The 21,862-nt window shown below is 45.8% G+C and overlaps 2 protein-coding genes and 1 pseudogene across 3 annotated transcripts; 1 reads left to right on the forward strand and 2 right to left on the reverse strand.

Annotated features, from left to right (window-relative positions):
- Nucleotides 1–5,567: 5,567 nt before the first annotated feature.
- Nucleotides 5,568–6,850, forward strand: LOC112890389. Its single transcript, XM_025957289.1, has one exon. It carries the CDS (start codon nt 5,568–5,570, stop codon nt 6,792–6,794), a length of 1,227 nt encoding a protein of 408 aa, XP_025813074.1. The 3' UTR covers nt 6,795–6,850.
- Nucleotides 6,851–7,041: 191 nt separating this feature from the next.
- LOC112890949 (exonuclease mut-7 homolog) lies at nt 7,042–11,814 on the reverse strand. Of its 2 annotated transcripts, XR_003228365.1 has the most exons (9): nt 11,284–11,814; nt 10,318–10,449; nt 9,425–9,548; nt 8,991–9,304; nt 8,744–8,820; nt 8,498–8,633; nt 7,546–7,749; nt 7,270–7,460; nt 7,042–7,178 (listed from the first exon to the last, which is right to left on the reverse strand). XR_003228365.1 is itself a non-coding variant. In XM_025957835.1 (8 exons), exons 1-8 carry the CDS (start codon nt 11,728–11,730, stop codon nt 7,401–7,403), a joined length of 1,494 nt encoding a protein of 497 aa, XP_025813620.1. In that variant the 5' UTR covers nt 11,731–11,814; the 3' UTR covers nt 7,056–7,400. The 2 variants fall into 2 exon arrangements, 1 of the variants encoding a protein (XP_025813620.1); XM_025957835.1 differs by having other exon boundaries at nt 7,056–7,460.
- A 5,091-nt stretch (nt 11,815–16,905) lies between these two features.
- LOC112890390 lies at nt 16,906–19,824 on the reverse strand (annotated as a pseudogene).
- Nucleotides 19,825–21,862: the final 2,038 nt, after the last annotated feature.

A 21,862-nucleotide genomic window follows, 5' to 3' on the forward strand; every position in this document is an offset into this window, starting at 1 on the left:
TCAGACTTGATGTGCAAGGGTCTCTGTCTGAGACACAACGACGACATGCGTGCACAATGTCAAACCTGCTGCGCCTGTGAGAATTCAAGGATGTAGCTAATGGTTGGCTGAACATTTACACCCAAACACGGATGAGGTCAACCAAGGCCGGACCGACCGGCGCGAAGAACAGTGCCGCCATGCAACGTACGCAAATGCCGCTCGCCCTAGCTAGCTGGTTTGACAAATTCGATGGTGCACGGCCCGGCCAATTAATGGCGATCACGAGGCGGTCCACCGTGGCTAGCTGCGCATGCCCGGCCGCCGGTTCATCTCGGACGTACGTCGATCTCTCGATCGATAGATCGCGTTGACATGCCGCCGCTCAAAGTCAGCGTGGCGTACTGGTTGAGCTGTGTAAGCAGGTACCAGCTAGAGTTTCTTCGAGATCTACCATCCATCCGTGTTGGTCCGTTGGATGGCCATCTATCTTACTGCCACCACGAGTCGAGGCGAGTAGTTGGTATACGTTGCGCCAGCGTAGCATCCTAGACCAAGCAGCTAGCAGCAAGCACACTGTACACAGTGTCGGTGTCTTTGGCTTCCCAATCCTTGGGTGCATGGTACGCACCATCCGGTACTTTGGCCAGCCAGCTAGAATTTCACTTCTTCTATTATATTTATACTATTAACCCAGCTCAATTGAAGAAAATTGCCTCTATATGTTTAGCGACATTGACCTAGGAGATTCGGAAAAGACAGTGGAAGAAAACATTAATTACCATGATGCAGGAGGCGCATGAAGAGGCCAAGGCAACTCTTATGGCTGCAAAAGCAAAAAATAGAGATGGACAAAAAACAAAAACTAGAAGGGAGCAGAGGGAATTAAGCACCGCAATTAACAGCATGTATATGATGAAACTGACAAAGGAAACACAAAGACAAAAGAGGTTGTGGGAGAAATAGAGGTGGCTGGCCCTTCCGTCCTCCAGGCCAACAGCAGAAGAAACAAAGATGAGCAAAACAAAGAGAAGTGCGGCAGCAGGCCGCAATAAACAACAAAAGAAATGAAGATATTATTTTCGAATGTGAGAGATTTGGGTGGTGCATGCAGGAATAAGGAAACAACTGAGTGATCTCACATGGTGGATATAATATGCCTGCAGGAGACAATTAAACAAGATTTCACTCACAGTGAACTCAGAAATTTAAGTAAAGGAGGCAACTTTGCTTGGAATTAGACTGCTGCTAGAGGGCCCTCTGTGGGTACATTAATATGAGTCAAAGAAGGACGCTTGGATGCAATCGAGATGGACAGTGTTACCTTCTTCTCCAGCATAAAAATTGAAAATAGAAGCAATAAACTTATCTGGGAAGTCATAAATATTTATGGTCCTATACAAATAGAGAGGAAATAAAGTAGAGTTCTTGCAAGAGTTAAACCAAAAAAATAAAGAACATGATCAAATTTCCTTGGGAAAAATCATCTGACAATGTTGATGTTGGGTGGATGGACATGTTTAATTTTTTTTTTAACTCAGATTGTAACATAAAAGAACTTTTGAGAAAAGGGAGTAGGTTCACCTGGACAAACAAGCAAACCAACCCTATCATGTGTGTCTTGGATAGAGTGTTTTCTAATGCTGAATGGGAACAATACTACCCTTTAACTATACCTATGACGATGCTGGAACTAGGGTGTGGGGTCTGACCACTGTCTCATCATTGTTAACATTGATGACAAAAGAGTGAAGCAACCACGCCAATTTAGATTTGAAATGGCCTGGTTGACACAAGAGGGTTTCAAAAATAAGCTCCTAGAAAAGTGGCCCCAGCAAGCGAATTTTGGATTACAAGATTACTGGAGTCTGATTAAATCTACAATAAGAAAATTCTGTCAGGGATGGAATGCAAATCTAATTAATAAATAGCCAGACGAAGAAAGATAAGCATAACCTAATGACTGAGCTACAAAATTTAGATGAGAAAGCAGAAAATGTTGGTCTGTCACCAGACCAATGGTAGCTTAGGTATAACTTGGAAAATTCTCTGGAACAAATCTTTACCTTTGAGGACATACAATGGCAAAAAAAGCGGGGGCGGGGTGGGGGGGTGGAGGGAAGGGAATGGTTATTGCAGGGTGATGCCAATACCAGATTCTTCCACGGAATTGCAAATGGTAGAAAGAAAAATGCACAATCTTTTCATTGGAAGATGGTGATAAAGAAATTAGAGAGGAGATAGAACTCAAGAATCATATAGAAAACTACTACAAGGTTTTGTTTGGCAGTGAGACAAATAGCAGCATACACTTGAGAGAACTTCTGGCACACTAAAGTAAGTTTGAATTAAGAGGAAGCAAAAGAACTTATAAAACCTTTCACCATGGCTGAAATTAAGAAAGCTCTTTTAGACATGGATACTAACTCAGCACCAGGCCCAAATGGGCTGCCTGTAGGTTTTTATAGAGAATTGTGGCATGAAATTAAAGATATCTTCTTGGAGATGTTTATTATGATGCATAGAGAAGAACTGAACCCTTGTAGATTGAACTATGGCCTGATAACTCTGGTTCTCAAATTAAAGGAAGCTAATAATATCAAACAGTATAGACCCATCTGCTTGTTGAATGTGGACTACATATGGTTTACAAAGGTCGTAACCACGAGATTAACATCGGTGGATGAGAAACTGGTCAATGAAAAACAATATGCCTTCATGCCTAAAAGATATATCTTGGAAGGGTTTGTCATTCTACATGAAGTCTTACATGAGTTAAGAGTGAGCAAAAAAGAGGGTGTCATTTTGAAACTAGATTTCGAGAAAGTATATGAAAAAGTACATTGGGGCTTCATGATGGAGGTGTTGGCTAGGAAAAACTTTCCCCTGAAATGGATACAATGGATGCAATAGATAATGGAGGGAGGTAGAGTGGGGACAAATATTAATGGAACTCCCTAGAAAGTATTTTAGAACCTACAAAGGGTTTAGCAAGGAGACCCACTGTCTCCTTTGCTTTTCAATCTAGTGAGTGATGCTTTAGCAACAATGCTGGACAATGCTAAGATGGCAGGAGAAATAAAAGGGATGGTCCCTAATCTCACAGATGGTGGCCTAACACACTTACAGTATCCTGATGACACAATCATCTTCCTAGAGTTAGATGATACAACAACTACAAATTTAAAATTTCTTTTGTATTGCTTTGAAAACATGTCTGGTCTGAGAATCAATTATCTGAAGAGTAAAGTTTTTGTAATGGGGCCTATAAAGCAGAACAATCTAGAGTTGCTGGTATCTTTAATTGCAATATAGGCAAAATTCCAATCAAATACTTGGGGTGATGGTCTCTGAAAATCACTTAACTGCTGCAGAGCTCATGTATGTCAGTCAGAAAGTAGAGAGACGTTTACCAACATGGCAATATGCTAATTTATCATATGGTGGGAAAGCCATACTGATAGAATCCTGTTTGAGCTATGTGCTCAATTATACAATGGCTGTGTACCTGCTGCAAGATAAAATTCACCACAAAATGGACACAGCTAGAGCCAGTTTCTTTTGGCATGGCCCCAATCTGAAGAGGAAGTACCGTATTGATAGATGGCAACTATTTGCAGTTCCAAAAGAGAGTGGCTGTTTGGGTTTCGCTGACACAAGGAAAATGAACACCTGCCTGCTTGCCAAGTGGATTTTCATATTAGAGAGAGGTGACACTAACATGTGCTACAACCTGATGAGGAAAAGGTATATGCGAGGAAAAAGTTTCTTTTACTGTAATTATAGAGGGGTGCACAGTTTTGGAGAGGTTTGAACGCGATTGGGCAAGCTTATAGAAGAGGCCTCAAGTATATTCTAGGTAATGGAGAAAAGATATATTTCTAGCCAGATGTATGGATAGTTGAGTGTCCTCTCAAAAATTACCTTCCCTCACATCTGTGAGATATGTAACCAACAAAAACACATGGTAAGACAGATACTGGGAGACGGAGATCTGAACCTCGCATTTAGAAGGAATTTTGGCATGAAGGAAACTGAAGGATGGGAGGAGCTTTTAGACAAGATAGAGGGTGTTGTGCTCATAGTCACCAAGAACGTGGAATGCCCTGTGTTCCTCGTTCCGGAAACGTCATTCCAAGGATGGGAACGCGGGAACATTTTCATCCCCGTTGTGTAAAAATCCATCTCATATGCCATACCATGTTCCACGTTCCCGTTCCTCGATCTTATCGTCCCGGGAACTTGGTGACTATGGTTGTGCTATCCAACTCAGAAGATTCTGTGATCTGGGCCTTTGAAAAAACTGGATCCTTCACTATAGCCTCATTATATAGAGAGCTTACATTCCCTAGGCTAACAAATAGTTGGCTAATAATGATGATCTGGGAGGTGAAAATCCCACTAAAAATCAGGATTTTCTTGTGGCAAGTATGTAATGACGGGATACAATCTACAGAACAATTAGTGAAAAGAAACATGTTGGGGGATATAAACTTCAAAATATGTGGACGTATCTGAGTCAACAGATCATATTATTTTCCATCGTTCGCTTACAATTCACCTGATGCCTTTGCCGCGATGCCTATAAGTGGTCAAGCACCCCCCACAAGTGTGGAGGAATTCCAAGAGAGAGTCTTAGAGAGGGCAGACAAGAAAACCAAAACTGTTTTACGTTTCCTTTTTGGTTGTTTAGCTTGGAGCCTCTGGCTCATTAGAAATGATCTCGTGTTTAGGAATGTTGTGGTTTTCTCGCCTGATGTAAGCATATACCATGTTCTATTATGTGGAAATGGGAGTTGATGACCGAGACGCAGACCGGACTTCCCTAGCTCAGGCAAGACAGAAGCTAGCTCTCCGACTATCGCATGGCGGCCTAACGGAGGATGAAGGAAAATTTACTGCTACTTTTTATGCACCTACTTTTGATCTTTTCCTTTAGAGGGAGTTTGAGAGCAAGTAGTTAGTTCTCTTTAGAGCTGTCGAAGCCTGAAACTTTTGTTTGTGAACCTTCTGTCTGTGACGCTGGTAACCCCAGCCTAAACTATATTTGCTTTCAATGCAAAGCAGGGTCAATGGTCTTTGATCTAACAAAAAACCTCCAACACTTCTCAATAAAAGCAATGAATTTATAAAACTTAAGCTAATAAATAAGTAAAAAGAAGGTAGTAACCCTTTCCAGAGTCCAGACTAAGCTCCTATCATAACAGGAAAATTTGGATCCACCTACCGACATGTGCTTCTATCGTTATGCAAGGCTGGAGGCTCTCCCAATGTTGCAGCTTAATTGCACAGTTGCACCAGGTAGCCAGCGTCTGCAGTTTCTGCCAAGAATTGCAACAAAGCAAGCGTCCTCTCCGCCGTAACCCCCAAGTTCGAATTGTCCCTACTCGATCGGACTCTGATCTGATCCTGCCACAACCAATCTGTGATTCCCTGGGCTCGGACTCCCGCCACCGCCACGAAGTCCGAGTCGAACTCGTCACCCGGGCCGCCTATAAGAAGGAAGCAGCCATCCCGCAACAACTAACACAGCGGCAGCAGTCACCTCTCTCCCTTCCGATCATCCCCTTCCCCACAAAAGTGCCGCCATGGGCTCCGCGTTCTCGTCAAACGCGAAGGGCCTGTCCCTGCGCCGGATCGGCTCGGCGGCGGCAACCGTCTGCGTCGCGCTACTCTTGGTCGTCGCCGGCGGAGTCGCCACGCTTCACCACAGGGACAACGCGCCGGTACTGGGGGGATTCCTTGTAGAGGATCGCGGAACGACGATGCGGCGGGTTCCACGAAAGATGCTTCTCGCCGAGGCCGTCGAGCCGGCGAAAGGGCTCAGGAAGATTCGCGGCGCGAGCAAGCGCCGGCCGTCGTCAGGCAGCGAGCCGTTGCCGAGAGGCGTCGTCCATGACACGACCAACCTGGAGATGGAGCCCTCGCTGGCCGAGGACCCTGAGCACCGGAAGAATCAGCAGCAGGAAGCAGCAGCCACAACGACGCCGGCAAAGCCCAAGAGCCTCCTGGCGGTCCCCGTCGGGATCAAGAACAAGGCCGTCGTCGACAAGCTGGTCTCCAAGTTCCCCGCCGGCGACTTCACCGTGATGCTGTTCCACTACGACGGCGCGGTGGAGCAGTGGGGCGACCTCGAGTGGTCGGGCCGCGCCGTGCACGTGGCGGCGCGGGGGCAGACCAAGTGGTGGTTCGCCAAGCGGTTCCTGCACCCGGACGTGGTGGCGGAGTACGACTACGTCTTCGTATGGGACGAGGACATCGAGGTCGACGCCTTCGACCCCACCCGGTACCTCGACGTCGTGCGCAGGGAGGGCCTCGAGGTGTCGCAGCCGGCGCTCGACCGCCGCTCCGAGATCCACCACGCCATCACGGCGCGCGCGCTGGCGCCGGCGCCGGGCGGCGTGCACCGGCGCGTGCGGGACGCGCGCTGCGGCGACGGCGGCGGCAGCGCCGGCCCGCCGTGCGCGGGGTGGGTCGAGGTGATGGTGCCCGTGTTCTCGCGCGCGGCGTGGCGGTGCGCGTGGGGGATGGTGCAGAACGACCTCGTCCACGGCTGGGGGCTCGATTACAGGCTCGGCTACTGCGCGCAGGGCGACCGCACCGTCAACGTCGGCGTCGTCGACAGCGAGTACGTGCTCCACCGCGGCGTGCCAATGCTCGGCGACGGCGGCAAGTCGGCAGGGCGGGCCGCGGTGAGGCGGAGATCTTTCAAGGAGATGCAGATATTCAACAGGCGGTGGGAGGAGGCTGCCGCGGAGGACGAGTCATGGACTGATCCTTACGCCGGACAGCCAGCGACGGCGAGCTCCAGATGACCGGCCGGCGTGTGCGTCACCAGAAATATAGGTCAACATGTAGTCATGTCGATGATAGATTGATAGATGAAACCTAGACGCATATTGTCACTGCTTTATCTATAGAGCATAGACATAGATGCAAACTAAGATTAAAGATGCTGTAGTTACGCCAAGTTGGCGTTGTATGTTTGAGTTAACATGAATCTGTAAATGTTATTGCAGCCACAATTGGCAGAATATGTGTGTGCAATCGTGCAATCATGTCTAAGTATGAACAAATTTACATCAAGCGATGTTGTATTTGGTGCAATTTCACCTTCCGAATTTTCACGGATCAGGCTGGCAAAGTTGAGCAATTGTACAGAGATACTGTGCTGGGCATTCCATCGTTTGTCTCTAATTCTGTATAAAACAAAAGGAGCACGTTTCAAAATAGTTCCAGTAACTGAAGCATGTTTGGCTATTTACGACAACTCGGGGGCAAACAGCAAACCACTAAAATTGGAGGTCTACTTGATCGCGCGCAATTGGATGCTTCAGATTCAGATGATTATCCCGTTTTGTTTTCTCTCGACCGAGAGGTGATGGAATCTCAGTAGCTTAAACACAAGAAGGCCACACTGCTCAGTCACTGATGTTGCAGACAGACAAAAACTTTTGAACTGCATTGTGGTATTGAGTGCCCTGTGGATGCATAAGATTGCTGTTACAACAAATAGAGAAACAGTAATAATTTAGCATCAATTGTATATGGTAGAAGATTAACCACCTCCCAGTAGAGTTGATTGCAATCGGTGCACTTCCAGAACTCAAGATTTCGGTTGAACAAGCACGAGGGAATAACCTGGAAACCTTTTGAGGCTTCAACAGCTTCCTCAAGGGTGAGTGGTTTCTGAATAAAACTACCATTACACTTTGTACACCTCGACATAAGTTGGTCCTCAGAGATCTTTAACTGGAAGGTGTCAATTACCTAAAACAAGCGAGTTAACAAAAAAAACCAGTTAGCCCCCAAAACTCCCCAGTTCCTCTGGCTACTCAAATAGAAATTCGTGATATGGGTTATCAAATCACAGGTGATAACTAACTGTTACTCTCATAGTTTAACACATCATTCTTGATGAGAATGATCCAGCATCATATCAAACATGCAAGGAAAAACAAACACACACCAGCTCGATGTGTTTCAATACTTATATAGGGTGAATTCTCCATATCATCACAAAGATTACTTGGGTTGGAAAATACCATAGGTGTCACTGATACATGGGCCCAAGCACTCCTATCAGCCTCACATGTGATATTTTCGAATTTATGATTCTTTGTTACTAGTTTAGAAATTCCATTTCTAGAACACGATGAAATTCCTTGAATCAAGTGAGAAAATATCTGTTCTCACCTTTTTTTCTAAATACTGTTATAAAGCATGGATGACTAATTAGGGAATTAACTAACTTTTAGTCAGTAAACTGTATGTAAATAAGTAAACATCAATTTGCATTTCATATTGAGCCTTGCTATAAGTTACAAAAACTCCTTGGTTTGACTTTGATTGGTCCAAACTTTGACAGTTCTCCTATGGTTGAGCTAATACTGGATTTATTACAAAATCCTTACTAACAATATAACTAAGTTTGGGCCATGGGAGATTTAACATTAACTTTTTAAGGATCATGCAGATCAATCAAGTTCTAATATGGAAAAGATCAATACACACATACCTCAGCTAGTTGATCATGTTTGAGCAGGCTTTTCACTCTGTATACCTGGTTACTCGCTAAATACTGATATTTCAACAGTTTGACATCCCGTGTTAGTAATATTCTTCCTTCCTTGTATGTTTGGTTTAAAATCTCCCTACAGGTGAGAAAATGGGTAGCAAATAGCACAAGTTATTGAGAATTGTTCCTCAATTGAAATTACATTAGGAATGTGTCAAATATTATCACAGAAAGTATAAGGAAGACCTTGGTTCAGGTTTCTTTGAAGATGGAATGGCAGCATCTATTCCAACACAACGCAAATGCTTAGCTAGGCCCTCAATCTGTTAAAATTTACTCAAAATCAAATCCAGTAGTTTGCAAACGAGGAACATAACTGGCATGTATGGTGGTAACTTTTTTTAAACCTAAGTTCATCCTATCTGCTGCTGAGTGTTAATCAAACGAAATTATAAGTTACGCAGCTGTTGGAAGTAGGATCAGGAGAACATACCATCACATCACACAAGAACTTCGGATACCCATCCCCACCAATGGAAGGATCCCATGGAGGGGGACCCTGCCATTCAGTACTGTAATCCACCTTATCCTTGCATTTAGCATTAGTAGGAAGCTTCGATTTTTCTTTTCGTCTTGAGGAATGTGGTTTTGTATCAGAGTCCGTCAACAAGATTTTCTCACTGTACTTAGTTACTATGGACATCAAATAACCACCAGAGCAAGTGTCATATCCAGAAGATGAGCATTCTATCACCGTTGGTGAGCAATGCTTATCTGAATTTAGTTCCGTTGTAGATGAACATTTTCCTGCGACAGAATTGACAACATAAAAGATACACAAATAGAAATGGTAGTCATTTTTGGTACTTAAAGATGATGTAACGAGAAAACAATGTCCGCTTACAAGAACAACTTAGGAAGAATTACCTTCTGTTGTGATCTTTTGTTGGAACAGATCAAATATGTCTAGCAAGTAGTAGGCATCCGACGCAGCATATTGTATTTGCCCTTCACTCAAGGGGCGGCATGACCAATCACTACACTGGAGTTCCTAGTACAACAAAAAGGCAAGGAGAACAATTAGGCAAAACAACACGAATGCTTTCTAAAGAACATTACTAGTGCTGTATAGCCCTGATCAGGCAGGAAGACCAAGCTCAAATTTGTCTCATAAACTTAAGTTAAAAGTCCAATTCCAAGACCAGATAAAATCTCAAAATTAATAAGCTAAAAACTTATACTGCAGTTGAATGGAAGGCATGATATCTACCCATTCAAGCAATCTGTCCTGTCTACTGTCAATATACAAGAGCAAAATCATGCCTGTCATGTGTCAACCATGCTTGCATAAAAAAAACAGGCGAGCACTTGTAACAGATGAGATGAGCTTTTGGACCAGAATGGCTCAAACCTACATTATTTCAGCCCAATGCTCACAAGTGCTAAGAGCATATGCCAGTACGATATGAACAATGGCGGAGGTTAGTGGGGCCATGGCCTCAAAGAAATTCAAGCAGACAGGAATTTCAGTAGAATAACAAGGAATAGTAGCCTTGATCACCAAAATCGCAAAGCTTTGTACGGTATATCCTATGTCTGTGCTCTACACCCTCTTGTAAAGTACTTCAAAAAGAATAACTTCCGATGATAACTATTTCTCAACAGTTACATGCCATGTCGACAAATGGAAGTTCCAAAAATGAAGGCAAGACATCTGATCAATGCTAACCTTTGATAAAGAAACACTGAGCAGCTCCTCACAAATTGTTGCACAAATGAAAGTTCCAAAAATGAAGGCAAGACATCTGATCAATGCTAACCTTTGATAAAGAAACACTGAGCAGCTCCTTACAAATTGTTGCCAAACTCTTGGTCTCCTTTGGAAGCTTCTTCTGCCTGTCATGGCCCTTGAGATAGTAATAAACGTTGGTGACATCCAAGAACGGCTCCACCTTGTAGAGAGGAATGCCAATATGGTGTTATTGTGATATATACCAGATGGTGTTCATCGTAATATCATGGAAATCAATGGTAGAAGGACAGCAACCTAGAAGTCTCTCACTAATATACAAAGGAGAAAGATATTGTCATGCACCCATGCATAATCCTTCCACATTCATAATTCAGCATATTAATTAGGAGCAACTTAATCAAACTATGATGATCAGGTGATGTAGTATGATGATGGCTCGGTAATTGGGGAGATAACTCCGGTGCAGGGCATGAAATTCAAGAATGGAGTAAGCCTACACTTTATCTGCGAAGGGATTGTGATTGTGGATCATAAGAAGCAATCAACCAATGCATTGGGGATCCACGTGATTAGCAGTCTATTGCTAAAGTTTGGTTGGTCTTTGATTTTGCTCCCTTTGTTGGGGCAACTTAATAAAATCCTTAATTTGTTCCGTATACAGTGGAAGCATACACATGACTTCTATCAGGCACATGTTCTCCAAAATGTCAGTTGAGAAAGGACTGAAACTAATTGTTTCTAAAACAGTGTCATCTGAACCGATAGTAATCATAGCTGGGTGCTAGTCTGCTAGTTGAAAACATTTCAACAGCTTAATTCCTTTCCCATAGACAAGCTGCTAAAGGCAGGCAGAGGAGGTCGGTCCATTAGAATTTGGTAGAAACTTCTAACCAAAGCAGTGAAAAGTTTAAGCTCATCCGGCACAATAGTATCAGTTACGTGGGAATCACTAGCCTAATCCCAATTTACATCAATGTCGCCTCAAGGAAACGAATTCGAGGCTTCCCACAACATTTGGTCAGCACGCCCTTACCCTATCGAATCCGGCGTCGCCCCCGAGGGCGGCGGCGAAGGACGCGGAGAGGTACACCAGGTCCTGCTTGAACCTGAACCCGAGCTTGAGCACGTCGGGCCGCTCGAACAGATCCCGCAGCGGCGCCCACAGGTCGGCGAGCGGCACGGCGAGGAGGTCGACGACGAACACCTCGCAGCGCTCGCCCTCGCCTCCGTCGCCGCCGCGGCAGGCCACCTGGAGGAGTGTGACCGTGGGGAACTGCGGCGGCGCTGGCGCCGGAGAGGCGCCGTCGCCAGTGCCAGCAGCGGCGGGGCTGCCGCGGCGGCGCGGCTTCCACTCGGCGTCGAGGGCGACGACGCGGGCGGCGGCGAGGGAGCGGAGGAGGAGGGCGAGCCCCGGCGAGGACCCGCCGCCGCTGACGAGGTGCACGGCGAATGGGGGCGGTGGCGCCGGCGCGGGGTCCATCGGTGCGGGAGGAGGAAAGGGAGCACGCACGACGACTCGACTCGTCCGATGGGGCCGCGCGTATACGTGGCAGCGGTGGTGTACGAATTCCGGTCTGGACCAACGATTTTGTTTGCAAAAGTTTGGTGAAAAAAATACGAATTTGCATCTCCTCGGCGGGTTATTCACGAACAGCACGTACAGTAAAAAATTTTCAAATCCAGGTTCAAGAGTTCACTAATGCACAATGCATGTTCTTCCAAAAAAAAAATCCGGGTCTATTAAAAATATATTGAACTTCTAAATCTCGTCCGCAAACATATATGCACTTGGAAAATCCAGCAGCCGAGTTGGAGTTCACAAGTGAAAGAAAGCATGAAACATTATGGATAAATTATAATGCAATGAATACATATAGCATCTTGTAAAAGGATGTATAGTTTAAACAAAAATACATGTTCCATCTGCATGAAACAACAACCATAGATTTGTGGAATAATGGCTCCAATAGAAAAGGGCCAAGTATATTTTTTGGAAAGTGAACTTGCCAAAACAGAAGAGCAATATATCTAAAAGAAGCATTGCCTACAACTTTAAATTTTTCTTCAAGATCTGTGGGATCGTCCTGCGCTTCTTGCTAATTTGTTGCAACTGTGACTACAACACTGGCTTTTTTTACTGAAGTCGGTGGAGAAAGTTTCAACCTATTTTTTATATATATATTTATTCTAAATCTGTTTAATTCGCTCTTACAGGAGTCAAACCTATACCTGCTGGATGCTACTCAGGTGCTGTAACCACTAGGCTAGAGACCCTTTCGTGATTATAGTGCTAGCTTGATATCCAGAAGCTGCGAGTGTCTAGCAGCTTTGTAACTGTAGCAAATTTTTGCTGAATAGGTTGGTAGTTAAGTATATAACTTAATTTATTTTGACATCCATATACTTTTTTGGATATAGTAATAATATCCGGACCAAAAGGGGGGGGAGGTGGCTTGAGCCCCCTAACCAGCACGACATCACTCGGACCACGAAGTTCTCCTCCCCCGCTGCCACGGCCATAAGCCTTGTAAGCACTTGAATAAAAGAGTTGGATCTCTTCCAGAGGTTGAAGAGAGTAGCCCATCCCTTAGTTGCAAAAGATATCATCTCAAGATGAGGATAAAGCAGGATGCATATGAAGGAATATATTTTTAAAATACAATATAGGCACAAACACTCAAATACACTAACTTTATCAAATAGTCCATTTTGGTATTATAAATATTATTATATATTTCTGTAAATTTGATCAAAACTAGATAAATTTGACTTGGAACAATGCTGACATATCTTAAATTTTTGGAACGAAGAGAATATGATTAGTTTTATAGACCAATCAACCCCCCCCCACCCCCACCCCCCCAAAAAAAAGTTCTCTCGCAATTAAGATGTATCCTAGGTTTAGGTGGATATTCTATCATGTCTTTGTTAGATTGAGAGCTAAAACGCAATGGAAAAAACGCAGCGGAAAAGTGGACAATATTAATTAGCAATAATGATGTTATTGCCCATAAAACACCACTTGCATAAGTTTTGAGTAACTTCCACCGTACATCCACATTGCTGGCTCCGGCGGGATGAACGCGGTCGTCACTCCCTAGAAGGAAACCTGCAAAACAACTTAACGGCAACATCGTAAATACATTTCGTACTTGCGGGATTTATCCATAATATTGTACATTTGCGAGGCTAGTCAATTTTTAACATTAATTTATAAAAAATACAAGCATAATTTATCAAGTGAATAAGCAAAAGACATGGCATCTACATTCCTACATCAAACACCAATACAATTGCATAAGTAAAACGCTCATGTAATCACAAGCTCAATCTTCCATAAGCCCTTCACGAAACTCTACATTAAAGTTAAAGTACAAGAGCGTACTCTTTGACTGGAAGTGCGCAATAGATTAAGACCGTGCAGGGGTGTGCAACTTTTCCCACACGACACAAGATCATAGGCCGTACGACCCATCTATCCGTAAGCAATGATTCATGTGCCAACCGTTCGCATACCCATCCCCGACGTTGAACGAATGGCCGGGATGGACAGGTGCAACGGAACCACCGACTACACCCCATCACAAACCGCACCGAATCCGCTCAATTAAGGATGCGCGTATGGTACTTAGCTTACCATTACTATATTTAAGCACGTGGTTTGTATGAAAAAATGCTCAAGTACCAAAGCGATGACGCGTCGGTCCCTAACCAACTCAAGCAAGCCTATGACACTTGGATTCCACTCCCAACATGGCCCTATCTCACTTGCTAAAGTCTCGATCCAACATTCATAACTTGCTCATGTTTTAGTTCTTATCATCTACTCAAGTATATATTTAGACAAACACCCTATGGCTCGCGAGTGATGGTGACCTTGCCATCTCTCGACTTCTACCGTAAGCTAAGCATGGCTAAGCAAATTAATTTGAGAAGTCTAAACATAGATAAATTATAATTGATCTAGTATAAGTTATTTTAGAGTTAGAAGGAGAAAACATGACAAGTGGTTTCTACACATAGCACATGGACTAGGTAGGTTAAGTCCATGCACAAGCAATAATTTATATTAGCAAATTAAAGATTCAAAAGTAAGGTTTGAGATACATAGATGCCTGCCTTGGTACTCCACAACCGCGACACTCTAGAACGTCATTCTCTAATAAAGTAGACAAATGAATGAATTGAAAAAGATGCTATGAATGTATATGCTTATGAGATGCAATGAGTCATGAGAGGTAAGGGCTAACATGATTCAATATCATAAAGTAAGAAACTAAAGAGGGGGAATTAGGCACACAAGAATTACACAGGGTGAAAATGTCAAACACTTATTCATACATTTGCACACACTCAACAAGACAAGTTGTAACATGAGGATGCCATTAAATTTAGTTGAGCTATTATTATTTATCATATAACCTAACAATAAGTTAACTCATTATAATATGAAGCATCAACCATAGGAGTTCGTTCATGTTGTTATCAACATAGAGTACTAAAGCATGCTCAGACAAGTTGATAACATTAATATAGCCAAATTTAGGCAATTCAATAATTAATGGGTAGCTGCTAGCATCATCACATCTTAGTTAAGGTAATAACTTCATTCTACAAATGAGCAACTAGCTAAGTCTGTCATATTTAATTAAGACAAGCATTATTATTGTAAGTTGTATCATGGAAATTTGTAATCATCAAGCATATCACATTTATCTTTAGTTAACAAAGAAAAGTTGATGGCTCACATAAGAATAATTGATTCGCTAGAAATTTTGCAAGTAAATTAGTTCTAGAACAAACATATCTAAATTTGTATTCTTCTACAAACATCTAATGAAAGCTAACATTTAACAACAACATATCATCATGGCCCTAGCTAACTAACAAAATTGTTTCATGATTTTAGGAGCATCATAAAAATAATTAGCCAGACATTCAACTAAGTAGCAACCTCTTAATCAATAAATTACAAAGCATATGAATATATAACTATTATATGGGTGCTATCAATTTCAGAAAGTATACAAAGGTTAAACAAAATTAATAAAATTGGATCCATAATTTTAGAGGCAAATATATATTTATTGTGCAATTTACAAGTTAACTAGGTTGAAACAAATATAGATTAAACTGCATCAATCTAGAAACAATTCATATGAAAAAAATATATCTAAAGGATATTACATTCCATAAGGAAGCTAGAAAAATTGGTTTCACAATTTTTTTACTAACAGGGAATTAATTATGTAATTAACATGATAGACACATATTTAATAAACTGGGAAATAATATAATTATTTTGGGAGCAAACATATTTTTAACAGGTAGAGAACATCAGGACAAAGCTAACAAAATTTATTTCATATCAATCGGAGCTATATTCAATTTATATGAATTATGCAAGATGATATATGTTTAAGAAATTAGTCTGCCTATTGTGCTACCACAGTATTGCAGACCGTCTGGTGTGGACTAGCGGATCGTCCATCGTACAAGATCGGGGTGAGTTCGAGAAACGACCCGGTTCTGGGTGAAAGTTAGAAATGAACTGCGGACCGTCGGGTAGTGGATGGCGGATAGTCCGCCCTACAAAATTCTAGGGGCGTATTTTTTGCAGAAGCTCGGTGTTGGGGCCATGACTCGCGGACTGTCCGACTGTAGGTGGTGGACCGTCCGCTCGTCGGCCAAGGGTCACCAGCGAGGTCGGCGGCGGCACATCCGGCAACGGTTTTGAGTGCGGTTTGTTCCTATGGGTTCCTAAGGACATGGAGAATTCAACTTGGCTAGTAGATTTGACATGCATGGAGTCTCTAAAGCTCTAGGTTATCAATGGTGAAAAATCATGGATAGGCTAGGGAGCTTGATTAAGGACAAAAGAAGGAAAGGGAACGGCGAGGGAAGCTCACCATTGCCAAGTAGAGTACGAGCAAGGGGCCACTTATTGGCGTAGAGCGGCATCAGAGTAGATCGGGTCGAGTTCATCATTAAGGTCTCGGGGAAGATGAAGGAAAAGCTTGGGGATCGCCTTCTCCTAGGTCTCCGGAGAGGAAGAAGGCATCGAGATGGTGGAGGAGCTCGTCGACGTCGTCTCCGCTGATCCTCCGGAGAACTCCATCAAGGATGTGGTGGATTTGATGGGGAAAGGTGAGTTCTTCCTCTATAGCTTGGTTGGGGGAGAAAGCAAGGGGAGGGAGAGGAGGTTTCTGTGAGAGAGAGAGCAGCAGGGAGGAGAGGGGGTATTAGGTGAGGTGGAGGTCGGGTAGGGTCTGGAGTACTTTTGCATCTTGTCGTGATTCAAGAAAGTTATGTATTATTTATAAGTAGAGTGGTGGAGTCACATGGCACAACTTGTATGCATAGAGGACACATACAACATACATAGGTGCTTCTCACGGACGGAACAAAGTCACTTGATATGTTGCTTCTGTACATAAACTTCTTTTTTTGCTCCAATCTACAAAACTGATCTTTCAAGTCTCCAAAAATTCCACCAATATTTATGTTGATACCAAAAACCAAGAGCGACCCATTTTGCTTGGATTTGGTAGAAAAGCTCTTGTAAATTTGAAATTAAAATTCTTTCCGGAATGCTATTTTTGGATTTTCAGCTGAGCTGTTGGGCCTCGAGATGGTTTCCTAAATTCCGGAAAAATCACCTAAATTCAAGTTTTGCAAAGTAGTATTTTACTAATATAACTCCCAACATAAGTTCTATAATAAAAGAGCATGTTGCTTCACAAAAGCATGAGTTCCAAATGTATCAATAATTCAAAATCAAATTCAAATGCATTCAAATGAACATAATATTTTTATAGATGTTAACAAGAAATGCTTGACATCATAATTATATTTGGGTCGTTGCATGCACGCAGCACCATTGTTGTGAGATTAGATGACAAGTAAAAGGCTCCATCGATTTCCATCTTCCCCGTTCAGGCGGATGGAGAAGAAAGATGTGAGCAAGCGAACAAGCAAACTGATTGGCGTACTGGGCGTAGGCGTCGTTCGGGTCGATGTTGTCCAGCGTGCTGCAGTGGCGATCAGCCCGTCAGTCGTTACTCGATCCTACTGATCCGACGGCGAGTGGCGGCGCCACTTACCCTGTCCATGTGTCCTTGATGTCGCCGGTGGTCCTCCAGCTGTTGCCGGACGCGCCGCCCCACTTCGCCACCTCCATGTAGCCCCTGATCGACCGGCAGGTTAACCGTGAGGCGCATCTCAAGCAGAAGTAATAAAGACACAAGAAAAGGAGGATAGGCTGAGGAAGGAATGGCTTGTGGATGCAGCTAGCAGGACCATTCGCAGAGGGAGTAGAAGATCGGGCGGGCCGGAGTTCTTGAGCGCGCGAGACATCCTCGGAAACCTGCATCAAAATTTTCAGGCGGCATTCATCTGAAATAAACAACGACCCTGCAGATATATACTGATCGAATTTCGTTTGGGCTACACGAAAATGTGCAGATAAAACTGAGCTGCATGCACCTCACGGTTTCAGGCGTGCCGTCTCGGTAGCAGTTGTCATACTTCAAGTAGTCAGCACCCTGCACATGTACGGCGAAACTCATCACAGACAAGCAGAAATCAAGTGGAGAACAGGTTTGAGAAGAAGCTTCAGAAATAGTAGCTGTGTGCTATCGGAACTCTCAACTCTGAACATTTGCAGCATATGTACCCATGACGCGAAGTTCTTGGCGTCGGTGTCCTCGTGGCCCAGAGATCCAGGCATCCTGTCGCTGCAGGTTCTTGTCCTGAAGATCGGATTTTCGAGTCATATCCCATATATCAACTCTTCGTGTACTTTTGGACTGTCAGAAGTTTTTTCAGTCTGAACAAATCAACTGTGTTGTATACGTCTTGTAACCGGGAAAAAACAAAGAAAAGAAAAACGTACCCAGCTGAAGAGTAGAGGCCAAGCTTAAGCCCCTTGCCGTGGACATAATCCGCCAGGGCCTTGATCCCAGATGGGAACGTCTTGGGATTAGCGACCATGTACCCCTGTCAGCAAGTCGATTACTAGCAAAGATAATCTGTTCTAGTTTGCAGCTAGACCGATCGTGCTGGAACAATGCTCAGTGCAGGAACCAACAGCAAAGGTACAGTAACTGACGATGAGCTGAAATAGCTAGCACTACTGGTGATATACCTTTTTGGTCCTTTGGTAATCTGCCCAGCAGTCATCTGCCATGAACAGGCAGGCAGGTACGGCGGTGTCATCTGTCAGTAACTCTGATAACAAATTAACACGTATGAACTCTGAATTAGAGCCAGGCAAAGAGACCGCACCTAGGTTGACGTACGTGTACCCTGCCCTGCCCTGGCGAGGCCGGTGGCGACAAGCGCGTCCGCTGTTCGTCGTCGGAATCAACAGCGTACGTGCAGTCAGTCAGCAACAGCATCCATAGATTCAGACACGATATGGGTTGAGAGTGGTCTCTGACTAGGGCTGGAAAAAAAGCTCGCGGCTCGAAACTCGGCTCGGGCTCCGAGCCGAGCCTCTTTTCTCGGCTCGCTAAAACGCCGAGCCGAGCCGAGCCGGCTCGCTCCGGCTCGCGAGCCGGCTCGCGAGCTGAGGCTAAACCAATGAAAGTCTGCGTGTAGCTGCTGCCTGTTATGAACTTATCATGCCCTTTATGCATTTTTTTTCTTGCTGTTAAACACTTAAGAGTCAGAAGTAAGTTAAACTAAGAGAATCTTGTTGTGGTCCTGTTAAAACCTTGCTGAATTGCTGTTATGAATGCTTCTTATTGAAACCTTGCTGTTTTCTCCAAAACTTGATCTGTGATGCAATAACTAGTTGTGGCTCGCGAGCTGGCTCGAGCCGGCTCGCGAGCCGATAGCGAGCCGAGCCGAGCCTCTTCCACCAGCTCGTGAAATTACCGAGCCGAGCCAGGTTCGGCTCGCTAGATGACCGAGCCAAGGCGAGCCGAGCCGAGCCTCGGCTCGGCTCGTTTCCAGCCCTATCTCTGACTGACCGGTGCTCCGGACGACCGTCTCGTTGATGTCGCACTGGAAGTGGTTCCAGCTGCTCTGCTCCACCTGGGACCGCGGGAACGAGGGATCAGTCGGAGAAGAAAAGCAGCACCCAAGCTCGGATCACAAACACCCGAGAGGGAGCCTCGGGCGGAAGCCTCCGCGCGCGAATCTGAACGCTGGAAAAGATGATGATTCGTCGGTAGTCCAGTCACCCCATCTGCGGCGTCAGGCCGAGCCCGTTGGCGAGGAGCGCGCGCCGGGCGCCGCCGGCCGCGAACGCGCGTCGGCGGGGCTGCCGGCGGCCACCACCAGCAGGAGGAGGAGGAGGGCCGTCGGGGGCGCCATCCGCGCCACGCGTTGCCTCGCCAGACCTGCAGACCAGCAGCCCCTGCGTGGCCAGGCGAGCACGTACCGCACGCGTGATGGATGCGACGCACGCAGGGCTACAGCGGCAGCGCGAGATGGAGCCGCTGCCTTTTTGTCCGCCGCGTGGCGCTGAGACGCTTTCAGTTTCGGGTACGTGTTCTCTCTTGCCGTGCCTGCGTCGCCCGCCAGACGTACTACGCGCGACCACGGCCCCGTGCGCGCGCATCATCATGTTTGCGTAGCCTGTGCAGCGAGACAAGCCGTGACGCGCAGCAATCTCTCAGATACACAAAAAAAAAGAAAACCGTGACGCGCGGGCCGACAGCTTGTCGCGCGCACCATCTGGGCCGTGGACTGTTGGGTCGGGTGCGCCGGTCCCTACCCTCGCCGAGACTCGAATGGCAGGCAGTGTCCTACTTGCTCCATCAATGGGCACGGCAATGCCCTTGGCAGAGAAAAAAGTAATTCTCATTTTTCAAGTTTCAACACCATTTCCCTCCACCTTCAATCTTGCCATTTCAGGCGGCGGTGGAAACCAGTATCAGTAACCCCATGCCGCTGGCAATGCTTGTCTGCGTCTCTCCTTGCGAAAATACAAGGGAATGCTACAAATCATACGACCTAACTTACACAAAGTTTCCATTGTTAGAGTTGATCTCTCTGAACCATCGGATCCCAACGGGCCCGATGGGCCACCTCACCCCGCGCCCTGATCGGGGGCGTCCCAGCTGATCCCTAGCTGGTGGGCCCCCGTCGCGCCGCGCTATAAAAAGAGGTGGGGGCCAGAGGCTCGGATGACGAGAATGACCGGCCGCCGCCACCCCACCCACAGTTAACCCTAGCTGATCTAGTCAGCGGCGGGAAGCTCCTCCGGCCACCTTCAACGCTCTCTGCTTCGACCCCGACGCCGTGAACGCGACCTCACCTTCGGCCACCGCGAGCACGAACGCCTACGGCCGGACCACCCCGAGCTCCCGCACTACATCACTATGGCGGGCACGTCTGCGTCAGCCACCGCCCAAGGGCACGAAGGTATACCCGTGCCCTCCCCTGTCTCTCTCTATCCCTCTCTATTCCTCGATTTTGTCAGTAGCACAAGATATCTTCTAATCTAATCACGCATTAGCCGATCCATATTGTTAACAATGGTATCAGTCGCCTATCTAATTGCGTTGATTAGCATTGGAAGGTCAAGTGTATAAACCCACAGAAAAGATCCCAGAGGAAACCCAAAAACAAAATCCCAGAAAGGCTCCCAGAGCAAAACCCCGAAACCCTAACCCTAGCATCACGAACAGAAAAGGGGCTGCGGTCAACGGACAACTCACCTGGTTCTCCTTGCGCCGCCCACCGTCGGCGTGCGCGGGACGCCGGCGCGCCGACCAGATCCCGCGAGGCCTTGCGCCTCGCGCGGACAGAGGCCGTGCGAGCACGCCGCAAGGCCGCTCGCCGCGCCACAGATCCGGGCACCACGGTGAAGCCCCTCGACGGCCGCGAGCTCACCTTGCGGTGGACGCGCGCGCCGGCGAGGGGGCTCGCCGTGGCGCCGCTCGGTTGCCGCCGGTCGCCGTGCTCTCACTCTCGCTCGGGGTGGAGAAGAAGCAGGCGTCGGGGGAAAGGGAAGAAGTGAGCTAGGGTTTCGGGGGCGGGACGGCGAGGGGTTTTTGTTCCGCCGAGACGCGCGCGCGGCCGTCGATCGTGATCGGACGGTCGAGGTCGATCCGCGCGCTGCCGGGCCTCTTTTGGCCCAGGCGGGAAGGGAAAAAGGCGGCCCGGGCCCAGGTTGTCTCGCCCGAAAGCGCGAGCGCCAGCGCGGGGGTGCGCGAGGGGACGCGGGCCGAGCCTTAGCAGGCCGCGTGCGCGAGTGAGCCCGGCTTTATGCTGGGCCTCGCGGAAGGAGTGGGCCGGCTGGGCCGCTTGCAACAGAAAGCGCAGTGCATTGTTTTTTAAATTTCCAGAAGTCATTTTTCAATAGAATTTGCTTGAATTTGATGCATTTCAAATTCAAACTTGATTGAACTTTGATGCACTGATTATACAAGATAAATTTAGATACTTTTTTGATAGAATTAATGTTTTCCGCTGCAAAGATTTAATAGATTCATTTTTTAATGTATATTTTCCTTGTTATTTAAATTTGAACCAACGGGATAATTTAAATTTAAAGGCACATGGATAATTTTGTCTTGTAATATTGTTATTTTTTGACCAACGTTAACAATAACAATATTGCAATGGTATTATTATTAATAGATATTTTTCATGTATTA

Source organism: Panicum hallii, chromosome 4 (genome assembly GCF_002211085.1).
Source record: "Panicum hallii strain FIL2 chromosome 4, PHallii_v3.1, whole genome shotgun sequence".
Lineage (NCBI taxonomy): Eukaryota > Viridiplantae > Streptophyta > Magnoliopsida > Poales > Poaceae > Panicum > Panicum hallii.

Coding starts and splice junctions, on each gene's coding strand:
- LOC112890389 (XM_025957289.1), top strand. CDS start 5,568: ATGGGCTCCGCGTTCTCGTCAAACGCGAAGGGCCTGTCCCTGCGCCGG.
- LOC112890949 (XM_025957835.1), bottom strand. CDS start 11,730: ATGGACCCCGCGCCGGCGCCACCGCCCCCATTCGCCGTGCACCTCGTC. Junction 9,305..9,424: donor ACAAAAGATCACAACAGAAG/GTAATTCTTCCT, acceptor ATTCTGTCGCAG/GAAAATGTTCATCTACAACG. Junction 7,461..7,545: donor GCAATCAACTCTACTGGGAG/GTGGTTAATCTT, acceptor ATGCATCCACAG/GGCACTCAATACCACAATGC.